The sequence below is a fragment of the Globicephala melas genome, chromosome 14 (genome assembly GCF_963455315.2).
Source record: "Globicephala melas chromosome 14, mGloMel1.2, whole genome shotgun sequence".
Classification (NCBI taxonomy): Eukaryota; Metazoa; Chordata; class Mammalia; order Artiodactyla; family Delphinidae; genus Globicephala; species Globicephala melas.
In genome coordinates, this window is record NC_083327.1 from 21,686,593 (window position 1) to 21,708,916 (window position 22,324).

Sequence of the window (22,324 nt, forward strand, 5' to 3'; positions counted from 1 at the left end):
ATAAATTAAATTATATGTTACTGGGACTTTGCTTCCGGGAAGACAGAGCAGACAAACTTTTCTCTATTCCTCCCACTAAGTACAAGTAAGAACCAGGGACGTTGTATACAACACAAACATAAGCTGGGGCAAAGTGAGAGCGGCATGGACATATATACACCACTGAATGTAAAACAGTTGGCTGGTGGGAAACAGTAGCACAGCACAGGGAGATCAGCTCGGTGCTTTGTGATGACCTAGAGGGGTGGACAGGTACTTATTAAATGTTGCTGATATGCAGAATGATAGATCCTAGGGGAAACAGAACAAGAGCTTATTATTCCAAGGAGCATAAGGACAAGATAAAAGAAAAAATATTCAGTCCATTCTTGTCATTCACAGTAGTTATGTTCTATAACATCACCAGGAACACTAAATTAGTGAATACGGAACCACTGCTTCTAGGGGAAATACAGCATTAGGTTCCTGCAATCCTCTGATCATATTTTTGCCAACCAAATAACATATAACCTTGTTTTCTGTGTGTTTCTGTTTAAAGACACATTATTTAATATATATTGTTGATTCATTAACACTGAACTCACAGCCAACAACACTATAACTCATGCCTGAATAAAGCTTATCTAACACATATTTTCTCTGAAAGGGAAATCACAGCTTTCTTGCACTTAGGAACACTAGATAGCACTTCAGCGCTACACTTGGAGGCCCAGTGAAATCACCAAAATGTGAAAAACATAGCACCACAAAAAAAAGACACTTGTTTGCAGTATGAGAGTTAAAACAAGAAGGCAGTGCATTGCCTTGTTCAACCTCAGCTGGAAACGTGTACATAGGATGACTCCTAATGTCTGTCCCCCTGTGCATATCCATGAATGGCTGTGAAAGCACTGCAAGGTTACAAGTAAATTTTAGCTAGTAGGTGAACCTGCAACTGCAGAATCTGTGAATAATAAGGATCAACTGTATATATTCAATCACAAAAATTTAGAGCAGAAAGTGACTTTAGAGATCATCTTTCCAATGTTCTCATTTTTCAGATGCAAAAAGTAAGAGGTGGAAGAGCTGCATGATATAGGTAAGGTCAGAATCTAATTAATGCAAATCCCCAAAGTCAGAACATATGGCACTTCAGAGAATGAAGAATATTCTTCAGTTTTCCTCAGAGGAGATCCACAAAGTTGCATGTATCAGGACGAAAGTCCCTGATAAGGAAAACCACTGTAGTCTACTCTTCAGAGCCAGTGGCCAAGCAGAAAGGCTAGAAATTGGCCTCCCATGAAACTTCAGCTTGACCTTGTCAAAGTTAAGATAGGGGACGATAACCAGCCAACTTAAGTATAGGTTCTGGCACCAGGTTCAAAACACTATATTATTAGAAAATTTAGCAACTAAACTTCAAAACTGAATGATGAGCTTTGATATTTTTCTTTTCTAGTATATATTTGGATTGACTATATAAAAAGAAAATAGCCAAAGCCCACAGATGGGGGAAAAAAGAGAATTACCTCAACAGACCAAAGTTTGGCTAAGTGATACCCAAAGTGATGGGTGATTATAATTCACTTAAGAGTAAAGTTAGCAAATTAAAAGGAATTTTAATTTGAAATGTTTATGATATTCTTACAAGAAATAAAGACAAGCATAATTGGTAACCTGCTAAATTCAAAATTTTAGAGTACAACATATTTCTCAATACAGAAAGATCAGTGGAACAAAATAACTATTCTGGACAGATGTTAGAATATATAAAAATGTGGTACAAAATACAAATTGCATCATACCAGTTCTGAAAACAAGCTGAATATTTTAAAAAAAAAAAAAAACTAAACTTGAATCCAAAGGTGAATTTTCAATTCTCATTACTTTGGGGCATTATTTGACCAAAGTCATTACTTCCAATTCCTTGCTAATCTTTTTCCAACAACCTTCTTTGCTGATTCATCTTCTCCCAGCCTCTAAAAATGTTGACAGGCCCCAAAGCTCAATCCTTCATCCTCTTTATCCACATTTATTCCTTTGGCTATATCATCCAGTCTCATAGTTTTAAATTCCATCCATATACTGACAGTGTCCAAAATAAATCTCCAAAATTCTAAATTCATTATATTCATCAGCTACTTGACATATGAAGATGGTTAACTATTACAATATCAAACTCAACATACTCAAAACTGAACTTTCAATCTTTCTTCCTAAACCCACTCTTCCACATTCTCCTCCATTCTCAGATGATGGCAACTTCATCCTATGGCTCAGGCAAAAATCCTCGACTCCCTGACTCCTCTCCCTTTCTCGCACACCTGTCAGCTCTATGTATCAGTTATGGTTTAACCTGGGGATCAGAACCTTCCAGTGATATGGCATCAGGAATTTATTATAAGGATCAGACCTTATACCACTGTAGGAGAAGCTAAGGAGTACAGATCACAAAGGATATGATTGGAGGATCAGAGAAAAGTCACTAACCAGGGACCATTCAGGGGCACCTGTGAAGAAGTTTGTGGAAACCTGTTGCCTCTATGTTTGATGGTGGGCCTGAAAACAGTGATGGCAGGGCAGAGTTGGGAAGAAAAGAATGTACCACAAGCTCCTAAAACAGTTACTAGCAAAGAGAAGGTGCTTAATATTTATTTGTTTATCAAATGAATCAACCAAAGTTCTGGAAGGAGAGAAGAAATGAGGCAAAAGTAACATCTGAATAAATAATGGCAAGAAATATTCAGAACTGATGAAAAACAATGTAACGTATTTTCCAGAAGCCAAGTAAATTTCAGTTAGAAAAACAAAAATCCATACCTAGACTCATCACAGTGAATCTAAACTACACTAAACACAATGATTGGCTCTTAAAAGTAAAACAGAAAGGAAAAAAGGTTATCTTCAAAGGAGACAATTGTACTGACAGCTGACTTCTCAACAGTAACACTGAAAGTCAGAGGACACTGGAATGAAATCATCGATATGCTAAAGGAAAAATAACCGTTTACTTCAAATTCAATGTCCAATGAATAGGGTAAACTAAAGACTGTCATAAAAACAATGGAAATTAGCTACTAGCAGAGTCTAAAAGAAATGTTAAAGAATATAACTACTGACAGAAGTTTAATAATTCCACATAAAAGGTATGAGATAATAGAGGGGATGCATAACAAAAGAAGTTATAAATAAATAAGAAAAGTAATCAAATATTGGCTGTACATAATAAAAACAATAATGTATTATGGGCTTTAATAAAAAGGAAAAAAGTCAATAATTACACATAAGTTGGAAAGAAGTGAGTAGAATAAAAGTACATTATTTGGAAAGGTAAAAATGTCAACTTTAGACTTACTGAGTTAAATACACATGCTAAAATTTCTGGAGTAAAATTTCTAGAACACAACTTCAAACTGAGCGGGAAAAAAATGAGAAAAAACTATCAAAAGAAGGCAAGAAAGAAGAAGAAAATAAATACAGAAAAGGTAGGACAAATAACACAAAATAAGATGGTGAAATTTTTTCATATTTTTGATTAATTTAAGTAAGTATAAAACATAAAATGCTCCATTTAAAAGATAAAATATAACCAAAGATAATAAATACAGCTAAATGCTATTTACAAGAGATAAATCTAAAATATAAGGAAAGAGAATAAAGTTAAAGGGTAAAACAATATATACAAGGTGTATTTGTTTCCTAGGGCTTCCATAAGAAAGTACCACAAACTGGGTGGCTTAAAACAACAATTTATTGTCTCGCAGTTCTGGAGGCTAGAAGTCTGAAATCAAGATGTTGACAGAGGGGGCTTCCCTGGTGGCGCAATGGTTAAGAATCTGCCTGCCAATGCAGGGGACATGGGTTCAAGCCCTGGTCCGGGAAGATCCCACATGCCGCGGAACAACTAAGCCTGTGCACCACAACTACTGAGCCTGCGCTCTAGAGCCCCTGAGTCGCAACTACTGAGCCCGCATGTCGCAACTACTGAAGCCCGCGAGCCTGGAGCCCGTGCTCTGCAACAAGAGAAGCCACCGCAATGAGAAGGCGGTGCACTGAAATGAAGAGTAGCCCCCGCTCATCACAACTAGAGAAAGCCCATGCACAGCAATGAAGACCCAACACAGCCAAAAATTTTTTAAAAATTTAAAAAGATGTTGACAGAGTCATACCCCCTCTGAAATCCATGGGAGAGAAATCCTTTCTTGCCTCTTCCTAGCTTCTGGTGGTTTGCTGACAATCCTTGGCATTCCATGGCTTACAGCTGCAGCATTTCAATCTCTGCCTCCCTCATCACATGGCCTTCTCTCCTCATGCATCTCTATATCTCTTCCCCTCTAATTATATCTCTCTAATGACACTAGTCATATTGGATTAAGGGCCCACCCTATGCTAGTATGACCTCATCTTCACTTATACCTTGATTGCATCTACAAAGATCCTATTTCCAAACAGAATCACACTCACAGGTACAGAGCATGCAACATACCTTTTTGAGGGACACATTTCAACCTACTACAGCAGGCAAGCACTAACCAAAAAGAGAGAAGTGGGAAGAAAAAAGCTAACAGAGTTCTAGTAATGTCTACTAACATCAGACAATGTACTACGTGAGAACAAGGGTAGTAAGGTAAAATCAGTTAGAGGTTATTTCGGTAGTCCAGGTAACACAATGCTTGTTTGAATTAAGATCATGACTAGGGAACAAAAGAAAGTCAACATATTTAAGCAATATCTAGGAAGTAAAAACTAACAGGACTTCACTGGATAACCAGGTAAGGTAGACAAAGATGATTTATAGGTTTCTGGCTTGTAAAACTGATTAGAATATGTTATTAATCTCTATCTTCTAGCCAGTTACTTTCTAAAGCACAGATAATATCAATTCTTTTTATTGGTCACTAACTCTCCACGGTTAGTCCTAATTCTCTACTCTGCTTTTCTTGGTCTATCACAATCTGGTCCTAGCCTACTTTATTCAAGTGTTCACTTCCATAAACTCTAATGATTCGATAAACATTTCATGTAATTTCATGACTTTTTTCAGACTATATATCTTGAATGCCATGCCTATGTATTTACAAAGTTCTACTCAAATGAACCTTCTTCTATAGAACCTTCATTGTACTATTATTGACAATTAAAATATTTTATATGTAATATAAGATTGTCTGGGCTTCTGTAGTACTTTACTCACACTGAGAGTACAGCATCTGTCACATTGATATTTATCTACATCTGTCCCTCCAGTCAAGCTACTCATACCTTCAGGATAGGGCTTACCCATCTTTTTATTCCCAGCACCTCACAATGTGGTTTGCACACAGATGGTTTTCCAGGAATGGTTACTGAATAGTGATCATTAATCAGTTTTAACTAGCACTGCTACTTACTATGCCAAAAGTCCAAAAGTAAATGGAAGACAAAGAGGATAGTGATTTCTTTTTCATTTTTATAAATTAGATTCTGAAAAAGATGAATAAAGGTCGTTGTTTCTTAGTAATGAATTCATGTAATTTACAGTTAATGTATTCTAAACTCCCCTGAGACTATGTAATACGGTCTATACTTTCTACTATAAATCCATATTTAAATGCTGAAGCAATTTTAAAATCTAAATAATACATAGTCCAGCTCTAGTTATGAAAGTTAAAACATTACTCAGAAGAGGTAAATTTGATGATATTTGAGGAACTCGTGTCACTGTATAATGGTCAGGAAAAATACTTTTGATACTAACATGTTAATTTACTACAATTTAGATCATCAATTCTCAAACAATTAAATAAAAACAGAATGTACGTTCTTAAAAAGCTGCATAACCTAGACTTCCTCTGATGACTGAAAACATGCGTACGAAACCTGCAATGATTTCTGTTTATCAGCATGAACATGAACTATCTCTGAGCTGCAGATATAGAAAATTTCTAGTTGATAGAGGTTTCTAATTAAAATATTACAAGGTGGTAATGTACTATAAATACAATTGCTAAATCTGTAGTGTTTACCCTGAACAATGCTGGTATGTATATATGCATTTAGAAAATCTAAAGCTTAAACTGTTATTACACAATGAAATACGTTTCCTACATATAACTGAGTATAATTTTTTGAAAACAAAAGTCATATATAACAGGTACCAATATAATAAAAGTAAGATACTGAAAACAACCACTAGCAACACCACTTCATGAAGCTTTGCAAAAATCATGGATCATAATTGTTCTTACTATCCCATTATTCAACACTTGGAAGTCCAGTTTGCTAAGATAGTTTTCTGATGTATACAAAGAACAAAATGAGCTCCTACCATACCCTTCCCCCATATCCTTTCCCTTGAGATTCAAAGCTTAATATGAGTTCCATTTTCCAGAGATAAAAGGACTGCATTAACAATGATGTGCCCTAGCTTTCTTCTTTTTACAATAAATTACCATATTTATATTTTGAAGCTGTCATATGCTAGAGGATATTAAATATCCTCTTGTCATAATTAACTCTTTAAACCAAATTAAATGGCTTGGTTCAAAACAGACTGTGAGAGTTACAAGAATATAATTCTATCACTAGTTATCTTATAATTATTTTAATAATCAGAGCTATTTAATTTATTCCACAATTGCATTAAACAGAGAAATGCACAGTGGCTAAAAAGCTCAAATTTTTCCTCATTTTACCCATAATATATAAACAAGATTTGAACTTGGGATGTTCAGCAATAAATTTATAGTAACTTCATCAATACTCGAGGCCAAATCTTAATACCGCCAAGCTGTAACAAATTGCTGATTTTTAAAATTCCATCCATAATTATATCAAATATAAGCCACTGGACTAAAACATAAGCATTTCATTTTACTAAGGCTTAGTAATATTTTTGTTATAAACACAATTGTTTCTGCAGTAGACTAATATAATGGCATGGAGAGTGACTCTCCTTTATGATACGATACAAACTCAAGAAGGTCTATAGTAAAATACTATGTTCACAGGCTGCTTGGATTAGTTTGAATCACATTCTCTCCGATGTGATTCAAAGTAGGAACTACACTAGTATTTAATCTATACACTATTCCCCAGGGATATCTCCCAGGTAACAAGCTCCTCATAACGTAAAAGCTAACTTAGAAAAATTGCAATTAAGTAAAACATACATTAAATTAGAACAAATGACACAAGCAAAAGGTTCTCGTTGTAATGAATAATTTGAAATGAATAAATAGTTAAATGCCAAAGAACCAAATGATAAAACAAAGGTAATACCAATTTCTCTTCAGTAAATTAACAAGTGAAAAAAAAGTATTTTGACTCCAGTGACGTTACAAGCACAAGTTTGTAAACCACATGTTCCTTTTCTCCTAGGTGCTTTGACTATATTTATTTTTGGTAGATGGCCTGAGAACGATTTTCTGTAGGAAGTAGGGAAGACAAAATCAAAGGGTTAAGAAGAATTACTAATACCTCATAGACAGCTGGGCAGAGGAACTGAACAGCCAGCCACAGCTTCTCCTTCCCTCATCCCGCCCACTTGGAAATACAGCATAATCAAGAACTTGATACACTAACCATTCAAACGACTGAAACCCAAGGAAGCATTTGTCTTAAAAAATGTTTGCATGATGAGAATATGTTCAATAGGATAAACAAAGCAGGTACCATGGGCCATTTGCTAAAAAATAAAAGCCATTGTTATACCCCTCCGACCAGCTAGCTATATGCCAAATAGCTCAGTTACTAAGTGTACTATGTAATAATACTGGTTATATTAGTGCTGTTAACTCTAATTAATTTCATTTAAAATAATTCTTTTAATAAACTGTAAATAAAAGAGTTAAGCATTTCATTCCAAAATAGAACAGAGGGGGAGAAAAGAAACTGGCTCTGTTCAGCAGAGAAATAAGACTCTTTCCCCCCTATAGTTTATTAGCTATATTCTTGCTGACTTAATCCTTTCGTACACAAGAACATTTTTTTCAGCAGTCTGAATATTTTACCACTGTAATTTCTTTCTTAAAAATAATAACACTTGGGGCTTCCCTGGTGGCACAGTGGTTGGGAGTCCGTCTGCCGATGCAGGGGACGCGGGTTCGTGCCCTGGTCCGGGAAGATCCCACATGCCGCGGAGCGGCTGGGCCCGTGAGCCATGGCTGCTGAGCCTGCGTGTCCGGAGCCTGTGCTCCGCAACGGGAGGGGCCACAACAGTGAGAGGCCCGCGTACCGCAAAAAAAAATAAATAATAGCACCTGTTCAAGTAAGCATTAGAATCAGATTATTCTTTTCTTTAAATAAATCTGAGCAGAAGGAAAAAAAAAACACTTTAGTCAGCAGAGTTAAGAGGACTTGTTCATACATTTTCAAGTAGAATCATGTAGTTGATTTCACTTACTTCATCGTGCTACTTACTAAGCTAGCATTTCTCAACTTCAAATGCCCAGACCTGAGTTGGTTAAGATGCATCTCATATTTAATCCTACAAAACCTCATAAAGCAATACTATTTTTGCATTTTAGGCCAGTAGCTTGTAATTGTAAAGTCTATAAGGGCAGAACCCATATTTACTTTGTTCACTCCTGCAACTGAATATAGAATATGAATAAATCTTCACAACAAATCTATGAGCTAATCACTATTACTGTGGACATTTTACAGATGAGGAAGCTTAAAAAGATTAAGTAACAACAGCAAGGAAGTAGTGGAGCTAGGATTTGGTTCTGTGCAGTCCTGGCCAAAAACCCATGTTCTTAACCACTATACATATTGTCAACATTATTTTAAGACATTTGTTACCAAAAAATTCTATACATAAAAATTTTGTGATTTCTTGCTCTCCAGGTGCTCAACAATTTATAATTAATTACACAAATAAACTGAAGATATATGCATTTTAAAAGGGAAAAATTAACAGGGATTGGAATCAAACAGGAAATGATTCACAAACAAAAGTGAAATTTACACAGTTCAGCAAACAACAGAACTGTAGGATCGGCAAAATGGGAATATGAACTTTTAAATCTACCTTACTGAAAACAACAAAAATAACAGCAATATATAATTACTATATATATTAATATATATTTTACATATATTAGATCATTTAAACCTCACAAAAGTCTTACAAGGCCAATTCCTATTTTACCAATGAGGAATCTGAGGCACAGAAACAAGGGCTGTGCTCAAGGTCACACAGGTAACAAGATTTAAACCCAGGCAGCCTGACTCTAGAATCTGGGCTCTAGACTATGCTATACAAATAATAAGTTTATACAGCTCCCTATAAGTCACTGACATCGTACTCGAGAGTTTGCACTCTCCAGAACACAGACAACCTTTGTAATCCTAGCTTTTCACAAAGACCACAATTTTTTTTTTTTTTTCGGTACGCAGGCCTCTCACCTCTGTGGCCTCTCCCACTGCGGAGCACAGGCTCCGGACGCGCAGGCCCAGCGGCCATGGCTCACGGGCCAAGCCGCTCCGCGGCATGTGGGATCCTCCCGGACCGGGGCACGAACCCGCGTCCCCTGCATCGGCAGGCGGACTCTCAACCACTGCGCCACCAGGAAAGCCCAAAGACCAAAATTTTTGGTTGGAGATTAGTTAATATAAACCCACAATAATTTTAAAACAATGTATAGCTTTCAGTTGAAAATCTGAATTGTATGTCTGTAAAGCTCAACACAATGTAAACTGCTAAGATATATACAAGTTATTTTAGGCCATGATAAATCATCATTAATATACCTTGAATTTTCAGAAATGGTACTATAAGGAGGGAAAAGAGCAAAGTTTAGATTTTAAATGCCATCAACAGGACAGTTAATAGATTTTTCTATTTGCATTAAATTTTAATCTAACAAGAATCTATACTATAACCACTTTATTACAGCAGCTAAGGGAGATTCAAAACCATACTTTGAAAGCCTAAGACATCATAAAAAAAACTCATTGCAGACATTTTCAAAGATTGGTATTTACATTATACCTTTCAAGACATTCCACTCTATACTAAGCTTTGTAGAAATATTAGGAACACAATCAAGAAAAGAAATTAATTTGTCTCATGGTTTTCTTTTTCGTTTCTCTTAACATCTTTATTGGAGTATAACTGCTTTACAATGGTGTGTTAGTTTCTGCTTTATAACAAAGTGAATCCATTATACATATACATATATCCCCATATCTCCTCCCTCTTGTGTCTCCCTCCCTATCCCACCCCTCCAGGAGGTCACAAAGCACCGAGTTGATCTCCCTGTGCCATGTGGCTGCTTCCCACTAGCTATCTATTTTACATTTGGTAGTGTATATATGTCCATGCCACTCTCTCACTTTGTCCCAGCTTACCCTTCCGCCTCCCCATGTCCTCAAGTACGTTCTCTAGTAGGTCTGCGTCTTTATTGCATCTTGCCCCAGGTTCTTCATGACCTTTTTTTTTTTAGATTCCATATATATGTGTTAGCATACAGTATTAGTTTTTCTCTTTCTGACTTACTTCACTCTGTATGACAGACTCTAGGTCCATCCACCTCACTACAAATAACTGAATTTTGTTGCTTTTTATGGCCAAGTAATGTTCCACTGTACATATGGGCCACATCTTCTTTATCCATTCATCTGTTGATGGACACTGAGGTTGCTTCCACGTCCTGGCTATTGTAAATAGAGCTGCAGTGAACATTGTGGTACATGACTCTTTTTGAATTATGGTTCTCTCAGGGTATATGCCCAGTAGTGGGATTGCTGGGTCATATGATAGTTCTATTTTTAGTTTTTTTAGGAACCTCCATACTGTTCTCCATAGTGGCTGTATCAATTTACATTCCCACCAACAGTGCAAGAGGGTTCCCTTTTCTCCATATCCTCTCCAGCATTTATTCTTTGTAGATTTTTTGATGATGGCCATTCTGACTGGTGTGAGATGATATCTCATTGTAGTTTTGATTTGCATTTCTCTAATGATTAATGATGTTGAGCATTCTTTCATGTGTTTGTTGGTAATCTGTATCTTCGTTGGAGAAACGTCTATTTAGGTCTTCTGCCCACTTTTGGATTGGGTTGTTTGTTTTTTTGATATTGAGCTGCATGAGCTGCTTGTAAATTTTGGAGATTAATCCTTTGTCAGTTGCTTCATTTGCAAATATTTTCTCCCATTCTGAGCGTTGTCTTTCCGTCTTGTTTATGGTTTTCTTTGCTGTGCAAAAGATTTTAAGTTTCACTAGGTCCCATTTGTTGATTTTTGTTATTTCCATTTCACTAGGAGGTGGGTCAAAAAGGATCTTGCTGTGATTTATGTCATAGAGTGTTCTGCCTATGTTTTCCTCTAAGAGTTTAATAGTGTCTGGCCTTACATTTAGGTGTTTAATCCACTTTGAGTTTATTTTTGTGTATGGTGTTAGGGAGTGTTCTAATTTCATTCTTTTACATGTAGCTGTCTGTTTCCTAGCACCACTTATTGAACAGGCTGTCTTTTCTCCACTGTATATTCTTGCCTCCTTTATCAAAGATAAGGTGACCATATGTGTGTGGGTTTATCTCTGGGCTTCCTACCCTGTTCCATTGATCTATATTTCTGTTTTTGTGCCAGTACCATACTGTCTTGATTACTGTAGCTTTGTAGTATAGTCTGAAGTCAGGGAGCCTGATTCCTCCAGCTCCAGTTTTCTTTCTCAAGATTGCTTTGGTTATTCGGGGTCTTTTGTGTTTCCATACAAATTGTGAAATTTTTTGTTCTAGTTCTGTGAAAAATGCCATTGATAGTTTGATAGAGATTGCGATGAATCTGTAGATTGCTTTGGGTAGTAGAGTCAGTTTCACAATGTTGATTCTTCCAGTCCAAGAACATAGTATATCTCTCCATCTGTTTGTATCCTCTTTAATTTCTTTCATCAGTGTCTTATAATTTTCTGCATACAGGTCTTTTGTCTCCTTAGGTAGGTTTATTCCTAGATATTTTATTCTTTTTGTTGCAATGGTAAATGGGAGTGTTTTCTTAACTTCACTTTCAGATTTTTCATCATGAGTGTATAGGAATGCAAGAGATTTCTGTGCATTAATTTTGTATCCTGCTACTTTACCAAATTCATTGATTAGCTCTAGTAGTTTTCTGGTAGCATCTTTAGGATTCTCTATGTATAGTATCACGTCTCATGGTATTTTAGTATCTTAGCCCCACTTCACTAATCACATGCTACAATTCTTATGATTCAGAGACATAGCTACTCTCCTTTCAAACTATTACAGGCATACTTCTCATAATTCTAACATACTGCATCTAACATAAGTATTAGATATAAACTCATTTATTTCATGAAAACTGCTATAATACATAACATTCTCTCCATAAAAAAAAGCATATTACTCCAGCTAACTGAATAATATGTATTTTATGTCATAATTATCATTTTATATTTCATATTAAATACCCCATTTTTGAAAACTGACACCCATGTTACATAAATAAATCAGGTACCTACAGCAATGTAACTTGCATATTGCTATTCAAAAAAATCACCTTAAATGCTGACATTGTGGTGTGTTTTAAAGAGGACTAGAATCAAAAATAATTCATTTTTTTAATAAAAAGACATTCAAATACATAAAATTTTAAAATATATATATATATTTTAAAACATACTAAGAATAAAAGCAAATGACAAACCACTAAACTGAATTACACTTTGCTATATTTAATTGCAATGGACAAATGGAAGGAAAAAATTAATAATATCATTTCTAACACAGAAAAATGGACATGCTACATTTAGCCTCATATAGCTTTTAAGTGTTGCTAAGAATTACAATCTGTAAAAAGCAAAACAAAATCACCTTTCAAAACTCAATGAAACAATCAACAGAAACACAGAAGGGTTTATACTCCTTAACTAAATATTATAAATAAAACATTTAGGCAAAATAAAAGATTTAGTAATGAGGCAATTTAACAAATTTTAGTTCACCTTTGAAGCCTTATTTCCAAAGAACCATATTCACCTGTGACTTTTAAGAATAAAAAAAGAAGAAGATGATGCAGGTGGCAGCATCTGAATTAATCCCTCAGCTGCCACTGTTTAGAAGAGTGGTGGTCTTCTCTAAGCCACTTCCAGAAAAATATATAAGCCTACACTCAGCTTGCATGACTTTTGATGTGGAGGTTCCAAAGTGAACCAGCAACCCAGAATATCTGTATACCCAACACTTTGTCAGGAAGAATAATCTTGAGCTTACTACTTAGCAATATTTATCCAAAGATATTTTATATATATGGGGGGGAGGGGGAATGTGTTTTGGGGAAGTTTCAAGAAAATACTGATTAATAATATTTAATTATTCATATTATTAGTAGTTAATAGTGTTATAATAATATAATATTGGTTAATAATTAATAAAAATTAACTGATATTAATGTTAATACCAATGCATAGCTAAGATTAAATTAGAGAAATAATATTTTTGGTTAAGTATTGATAAGCAGGAAACTAAAGATTATTCTTCCTGACAAAGTAACTGGCATACAGATATTCTAGATTGCCAATATTATTTCTCTTATCTAATCTTTTATATTATTCTATAGAATATACATATTTTATCCAATCCTACAGTCAAAAGTTATCTACCTATCCTTGGATTAAACCAGGCCAATAGACAGTGAAATACCTAAACAACACTATTTGGGGCCCCAGATAATTGTTCTGGCTAAACTGTACTTTGCTATTAAGTCACAAACTCTTATTTAAGGATGTAAAATACTAACTACTCTATTTTTTGAAAACTGATACCCATATGACTTAATAAAATTCTTTTTTTAGTTAGGATTCACCACACTACACAGTACCTTTATTTGAAAATATACAGTCTCTTAAGAGACTTAATCTTCTGGAATCTGGATTCATATAACTCATCGTATATCCTTCATTCCATTAGCTACAAAAAAATAAACCTGTGGTTTATCTTTGGCAAGTAAAAAGAATTTTATGGCATGCATTGGTACACTTTTAACCTCTCTGCCAGCATTATCTTATTTACTTTCTCTTTATGATTTTCTTGATTAAACATTTCTTGTTTTGTTGTTATGTATTTACTTATATGAGATGCCATAAAAAATTGTGAAACAAGGTAAAATTAAACAAGGCTTTGGAAAAACAATGAAAATATTCATGCTAAAGCATTTTTTACTCTAAAATAGCAATCAATGAAGTCAAAAATGAAGATTAACCAATAAATGAAAAAAATTCACACAATGAACATAATGAAAAATTGTAATGTAATTCCATAATTAAAACCCTACCCTAATAAAGTATAGATAAGTGTTTGCTATCCAAATACAAACATGAAGTAGTTTCCTTCAAAGGAAAAAAGGCTTGTTTCAAAACATTCAATTATAATATTAATGATCATATCTTATATTTGTAATTCACTGAACAGGATTACTTTCAAGTAAAATGTATTTTCACTTTTACAATTAAACAAAGTTCATTTTTTTATATTAGAAATAACTTTAAGACTAAAATTAGTGAAGTTTAAAGGATGCTACCAACATGTTAGCTGTGATAGGTCAAAGAAGTAATCTGGGAAAATGAGATAGATTTATGGGTACGTACATAAAGTATACGTAAAAGTACTTTACTTTCTTTTTGTAAAGTATATGTAAGATACCCAGTAAACAGTGAAGCCTTATGCAAACGGTATTATTTCATGTAAAAATCATGGGGAAACAAAGGGGCATACTTACCCTTCTCCTCCCATTCTTGTTATCTTTAAGCGAAAATCCACAGAATTCAAACTGGGAGGCTTCCATTTCAAAATATCATCACATCGACCAGGTTTATATTTCTAAAGTGAATTAAAATGATGATAATAGTTAATATGAAGCTAAAAAATTAAACATTTGATTTATTAAATATAATATCAATTACTTTTCATTAAGCAAAATCACTACTTTTTTTCTGAATATAATTTTTGTTATTTTTAACTGATGAGTAAAGTTAGATATCAACCATCTTACTGATGGCCTCTTTTTCTGCCAAAGCATGTAGACACTTGTTTGTGAAAGTCTCGAAAAATAATGAAACCTGTTATTCCCTCCAATCCTACTATAACTTAAAGGAAGTTTGATCACTTTTAAAAAATTTTGTTCCTTCTTCAATAGCTTTACTGTGGGATAATTCACAATTAATAAAACTAACTAATGAATTTTGTCAAATGGATACAATCATGTAACAATCGCCAGAATCATGATATACAGCATTTCAATCACCCCCAAAAAGTTTCCCCTTGACAGCTGCAGTCAGCTCCCTGTTACCAACTCTCCGGCAAGAGTGACCTTCTTTCTATCACTATAGTTGTGCCTTTTCTAGAATTCATAAGAAATTCTTACACAAGGTTTTGCTATATGCTGGTGCATATATTAGCTTGTTCCTTTTTATTAAACTGAGCAGGATTCCATTCTATGCATATACCACAAATTGTTTATGCATTTACAAGTTGATGGATATCTGGGCTGTTCCCATTTTTAGGCTACCAGGAATGATGCTGGTCTGAACATTTGCGTGGACATCCGTTTTCATAACTTTTGGGTAAATACCCAGCAGAATGGCTGGGTCACATAGTTAATGTATGTTTAACTTTACAAGCAGCTGTCAAATCGTTTTCCAAAGTGGCAGTGACATCTTCCATTCCCACCAGTAATACATGAGAGATCAAACTGCTCCACATCCATCCTAGGACTAGGTATTGTTGGTCTTTTTAATTCTAAAGTATGTCTCATAATTTTAATTTGCATTTCTCTAAATGACAGATGTTGAAGATCTTCTAATTTGCTTATTTGCTGCTATCTGTGTATTTTCTTTGGTGAAGTGTCTGTTCAAAATTTTCCCCTTGTTTTTACTGGGTTATCTCCTTATAATTGAACTGGAAGAGCTGTTTACATATTCTGGATAAATAGCCTTGTTTGGATACATGTACTGCAAATATTTTCTACCAGTTTTTGTCTTGCTTTTTCATTTTCTTAACAATTTCTTTTGAATATATTTTAATGAAGTCAAAATCAACTATTTTTTACAGCTTTATTGAAGTATGATTGAGAAATAAAAAATTTAAGGTATACGACATGATGTTTTGATATATGTATACACTGTGAAATAATTACCACAATCAAGCTAATTAACATATCCATCATCACACAGTTACTTCTTTGTGTATGTTGTAAGAACATTTAAGATCTATTCCCTTAGGAAATTTCAAGTATACTTTATTATTAACCACAATCACCATGCTATACATTAGGTTTCCAGAACTTATTCATCTTATAACTGAAAGTTTCTACCCTTTGATCAATATCTCCCCTCTTCCCCTACCCCCCAGCCGCTGGTAATCACCATTCCACACTCTAAGTTTGACTTTTCTTTTTAAGATTCCATATATATATATAAGAGCTTATTTCACTTAGCATAATGTACTCCAGGTTCATCCGTGTTGTCACAATTGGCAGAATTTCCTTCTTTCTTAAGGCTGAATAATATTCCATTGTATATGTATACCATTATTTTCTTTAACCATTCATCCACTGATGGACACTTAGGTTGTTTCCACATTTTGGCTACTGTGAATATCGCTGCAGTAAAGATGTGAATGCATGTGTCTCTTCAAGATGATTTTATTTCTTTCGGATACATATCCAAAAGTGGAACTGCTGAATGACATGTAAGTTCCATTACTAATTTTTTGAGAAACCTCCATATTATTTTTCATAAGAGCTATATCAATTTACAGTCCTACCAACAGTGCACAAGGGTTCTCTTTTCTCCACATCCTCACCAGCAAGTTATCTTTTCACTTTTTGATGATGGCCACCCTAACTGGTGTTAGGTGATATCTCAGTGTGGTTTTGATTTCCATTTTCCTGATGATTAGTGATGTTGAGCATCATTTCAAAATCACCAATTTTAAACTTTTACAATTTGTGCTTTTTGTGCCCTCTTTAAGGAATCTTTGCCTATCCTAAGGTCACTGCAATTTTCTACTACATTTTCTTAGAGAAATTTTATAGTTTTAACTCTTATTTTTAGGTATATGATCCATTTGAGGTTAATTTATTTATAAGATGTGAAGTAAGGGACTGTTTGTTGTTTGGCAGTTGGATATCAATTTCATCCAGCACCGTTTGTTAAAAGATTATCCTTCTCTCACTGAATTGCCTTGACATCTTTGTCAAAAATCAGTTGTTTATAGATATAGATATATTTCTATTCTTACTAATCTGTTGCATTGATAAACATGCCTCTCTTTCTGCTCATAGCATATTGTCTTGATAACTCTAGCTCTATATTAAGTTTTGAAAGCAGTTATGTAAGTCCTCAAACTTTTTCTTTTTCCAAATTTTCTTAGCTAATGTAGCATTTATATTTCCACATATATTTTATTTTATTTTTGGCTGCATTGGGTCTTCCTTGCTACATGCAGGCTTTCTCTAGTTGCGGCGAGCCGGGACCACTCTTTATTGTGGTGCACGGGCTTCTCATTGCAGTGGCTTATCTTGTTGCAGGGCATGGGCTTCGGTAGTTGTGGTGCGCAGGCTCTAGAGCACAGGATCAGTAGTTGTGAATGGGCTTAGTTGCTCTGCAGCAGGTGGAGTCTTCCCAGACCAGGGCTCGAACCCGTGTCCCCTGCACTGGCAGGCAGATTCTTAACCACTGCACCACCAGGGAAGCCCTCCACATATACTTTAAAATTACCTGGTCAATTTCTATGAAAAATAAGTTTACTGGGATTTTAAGTGAGACTGCAGTAAATTAATAGATCAATTAAGGGAAAAATAACATCTTAACAATACTGAATCTTTTGATTCATGAACACTTCAAATCTCTCTATTTACTTAGTACTTAGGTCTTCCTAAATTTCTCTCAGCAATGTTTTGTAGTTTTCGGTATGCAGGTCTTGCACAACTTTTGTTAAATTTCTTCCTAATAATGTAATACTTTGGTGCTATTATCAATACAAAAAATCGGTTGTTTCTATACAACAGCAATGAATAATCCAGAAAGGAAATTAAGAAATCGATTCCATTTACAATAGCATCTAAAAGAACAAAATACCTAGGAATAAATTTAACAAAGGAAATGAATGGTCTATATACTGAAAACTACAAAACATTACTGAAAAAGTTTAAAAAGACCTAAAAATGGAAAGACATCCCATATTCATGGATAGGAAAAGTGATATTGTGATTTATAATAAATATACATTTGGTCTTCATCCCCACTTCTGGCACAGAGCTCCTAAAACCCTTGGAATTTCCAAAGAGAAGAGAGTGATATGGGTCTTTTATTATGCTAATGAGGTGATTTTGAGGTAGCACCTAGGGATGGGGGCTAGTTGCCAGGAGCCAACCAAGTGATCAGAAGGTTGGAACTTTCAGTCCCAACCCTCTGACCTCTGGCGAGGGGAGGGGGGCTAGAAGTTGGATCAATTGCCAGTGGCCAATGGCTTCATCGATCATGCCTGTGTAATCAAGGCTCCATAAAAACCAAAAAAGAAAAACGGGGTTCAGAAAGTTTCTGGGATGGTGAACGCATGGATATTCAGGAAGAGGGGGTGCCTCGAAAGGGCACAGAAGTTCCATGCCCCTCCCCCATGCCTTGCCTTATGTATCTATTTCCTCTGGATATTCCTGAATTACATCCTTTTATAATAAACCAGTAATCTAGTAAGTAATATATTTTTCTGAGTACTGTGAGCCACCCTCGCAAACTAATTGAACCTGACAAGGGGGTCATGGGAACTTCTGATTTATAGTCAGGTGGTAAGAAATACCGGTAACAACCTGGAATTTAACTGGTGTCTGAAGGCCAAGGAGAGGGTCCTTGGAACCTCCAATCTACAGCTAGTCAACTAGAAGCACAGGTAATAACATGAACTTGCAACTGGCATCTGAAGTTAAGGGGTGGGGGAGGGTGGGGAAACTGGAAGCAGTACAGTTTTGAAGAGCCCTCAACCTGTTGAATCTGACGCTATCACTGGGTAGACAGTGTCAGAATTGAGTTGAATTGTAGGACACCCAGCTGGTGTCAGAGAAGTGCTTGGTGGTGTGGAAAACCCCCTCCACACTGGGACTGGTCTCAGAACACCCATTAAGAAGAATTAATATTGCTAAACTGTCAATACTACTCAAAGCAATCTATAGATTCAATGCAATCTCTATCAAAATTCCAACAACTTTTTCTTTTTAACAGAAATAGGAAAGCCAATCCTCAAATTCATATGCAGTTACAAGAGACCCTGAAGAGCCAAAACAATCTTGAAGAAAGAACACCACAAAGTTATAAGACTCACACTTTCCAACTTCAAAACTTACTATAAAGCTACAGTAATCAAAATGGAGGTGTTGACATAAGGACAGACATTTAATCCAATGGAATAAAACTGAGAGTACAGAAATAAACTCATATATTGATAGCCAATAGCCAACTGATTTTTTTTTTTACAAGGATGCCAAGTCCATTCCATGGTGAGAGAACACTCTCTTCAACAAATGATGCTGGAACAGCTGATTTCCACAAGTAAAAGAATGACGTTTGGAACCCTATCTCCCATCATATACAAACACTAACTAAAAATGGACCAATGCCCTAAATATAACAGCTAAAACCATAAAACTCTTACAAGAAAACACAGGGGTAAATTTTCATGATCTTGCATTTGGTGGTGAATTGTTAGATATGACATCAAAAGCACAAGCAATAGAGCTTCCCTGGTGGCGCAGTGGTTGAGAGTCCGCCTGCTGATGCAGGGGACACGGGTTCGTGCCCTGGTCCGGGAAGATCCCACATGCCGTGGAGTGGCTGGCCCCGTGAGCCATGGCCACTGAGCCTGCATGTCCGGAGCCTGTGCTCCACAACAGGAAAGGCCACAACAGTGAGAGGCCCACGTACTGCAAAAAAAAAAAAAAAAAAGCACAAGCAATAAAAAAAAAGATAAACTGGACTTTATCAAAACTAAAAAACTTGTGCATCACAAGATATCAAAAAAGTGAAAAGATAACCTACAGAATGAGAAAAAATGTGCAAATCATATACCTGATAAGGGTTTAATATCCAAAATACATAAAGAACTCCTACAACTCAACAACAAAGACAACCCAATTTTTAAAATTGTCAAAAAACCTGAATACACATTTCTTCCATAGAAGAGATACAAATGGTGAATAAGCACATAAAAAGATGCTCAGTATCATTAGCCATGAGGGAAATGTAAATCAAAACCATAATGAGATACTACTTCATATGGGTGGCTGTAATTTTTTTTTTTTAGAGGAAAATAACAAGTGTTGGAGAGGATGTGAAGAAATTAGTAACCATGTATGTTGCTGTAAGGAATATAAAATGATCCAGCCACTATGGATAATAATTTGACAGTTCCTCAAAAACTGAATTTGAAACACAGAATTACCATATGATTCTGCACATGGTAGAGCGAAGAAAATTGGAAACAGGGACCCAGATATTGACATGTCTACAATCTAGGTTTCCATCACCATATAAATGGGTAAACAAAATGCAGTATATACATACAATGGAGTATCATTCTGCCACAAGAAAGAATGAAGTTCTGACACATGCTACAATGCTAAGTGAAATAAGCCAGACACAAAAGGACAAAAATGGTATGATTCCACCTGTATAAAATATCCGCAATAGGCAAATTCATAGTGACAGAAAGTAGATTAGTAGTACCAAGGGCAGGGGGTGGAGGCGGGGGGCATTGAGGGGGTGGGCGGAAGGAGCGTTATTGCTTAACGGTTACAAAACTTCTCTTTGCACTGATGTAAAAGTTGTGGAAATGGTTGTACAACACTGTCCATCTAATCAAAGAGACTACAGCATAGGAAAAAAGTGTTTTAAATTATTCTAGAACATAGTAAAAAGAGAAAATCTTTTACTTTGGTGGCTATGGACTTATTATAGAGGAATTAAGATTGAAAACTTTGAGTAATGGGTAATATTCACTAATGCAGACTTATACCATGATGTAAATATGAGCAAAACACTTGGGTAGAAAAATATAGAATCTCCTGAAGGAGAGGAAAGTATGTCAATTCAGCGAGGGCATTATGGGGGACGGGGCCATATTATGAGAAAGGTACTCAGGAAGGAAAAACTGCTAAGTGTTCTCATTACTAACATTTTTTAGATATACGAGTCAAATTGCATTCTAACAGATCTTTATAAATTTGAGGGAAAAATGCAAAAACCCTAGTCATCGGATCTCTTATTTCAAACAGAAGTCCATATAATGACAAATTTTGTATAACAAGTTTCGCTAAGCAAGACAAACCATTGGAGTTGACAGGAAAGACATTTCATCTGTAGCAAATTTAAGAACATAATGCACACTATCTTCCCCCAAGGCTTGTGCTTAAACATGAATAAATATAAAATCAAATATATAATATTTCAGTGGAAGTTTTTGTCCATTTATTTGCCCTGAGAGATTCATTTAGGTAACACATGTCCTTCAGGATGATCACAAATAAACCTCTTTAGACTTGCTGAATATAAACGTTTTTATAAATGTTAAAACTGCTAAATTTTCCAGTAGTGACCCCATTAATAAAAATAATAATAAAATTTAGTCTTTTTTCTAATAAAGTCTATCTGACAGAAACATCACAGACCTTTTAGTAAGAGTGGTTCCCTATGGTAGTGAAAGGTAAAAAGGAGTGAGGGGAGAAAGGAGTGTCAGCATCCCACACCAACCCCACTCACAAGCTGCCAAGGGAATGTCACATGTACAAACAAAGCATCATTTACTGCCGTTCTCTATTCATTTATATGACTATGAGTATGAGACCACTTCGAAAACCAACACCAATCTAAGTTATTAAATCTAGGAAATGTTAATGATTGTACAGCTTTAAAATATTTCATAATGGGTACCTAATAACAAATTCTAAATGTAATTTTAATATAATATTATTTGTAAAATAGCTACTAACTATCCTTCACATTCTTCTCTGTGGAAATCATCTAATGGAGAATAGCATATACTGACTCTTCTGCTTTTACACAGCAATAGTTCAAGTACATAAGTCATTCCTTATCTGACTGTACACCAAACCATTTATATTAATCTGAAAACCTAGACTTGACATGACTGAGAATTTCAAAGTACCTTTATGAAAATCAATGAAATGCCTGACAAAAATTTTTAGGAAATTATATTTTAAAAATACTGTAGTTCTGAATTACCGAATATAAATGCAACGACATAGATCCCATGAGTAAAACGTATTTAAATACCTGTTCGAATGTAAATTCTACTTCAGTAAAATCATGTCTAATCATGTGCCTACGAAACAATT

General features: G+C 35.1%; 1 protein-coding gene across 3 annotated transcripts in view; it reads right to left on the reverse strand.

The window, feature by feature from the left end:
- Nucleotides 1–22,324, reverse strand: part of RNGTT (RNA guanylyltransferase and 5'-phosphatase) — a 250,178-nt gene that overhangs the window by 109,984 nt on the left and 117,870 nt on the right. For all 3 annotated transcript variants that reach the window (XM_030859487.3, XM_030859485.3, XM_030859481.3), the window contains one exon: nucleotides 14,699–14,799. In XM_030859487.3, coding sequence (XP_030715347.1) covers nucleotides 14,699–14,799 — 101 coding nt within the window. The remainder of the gene's footprint in view (nucleotides 1–14,698; nucleotides 14,800–22,324) is intronic.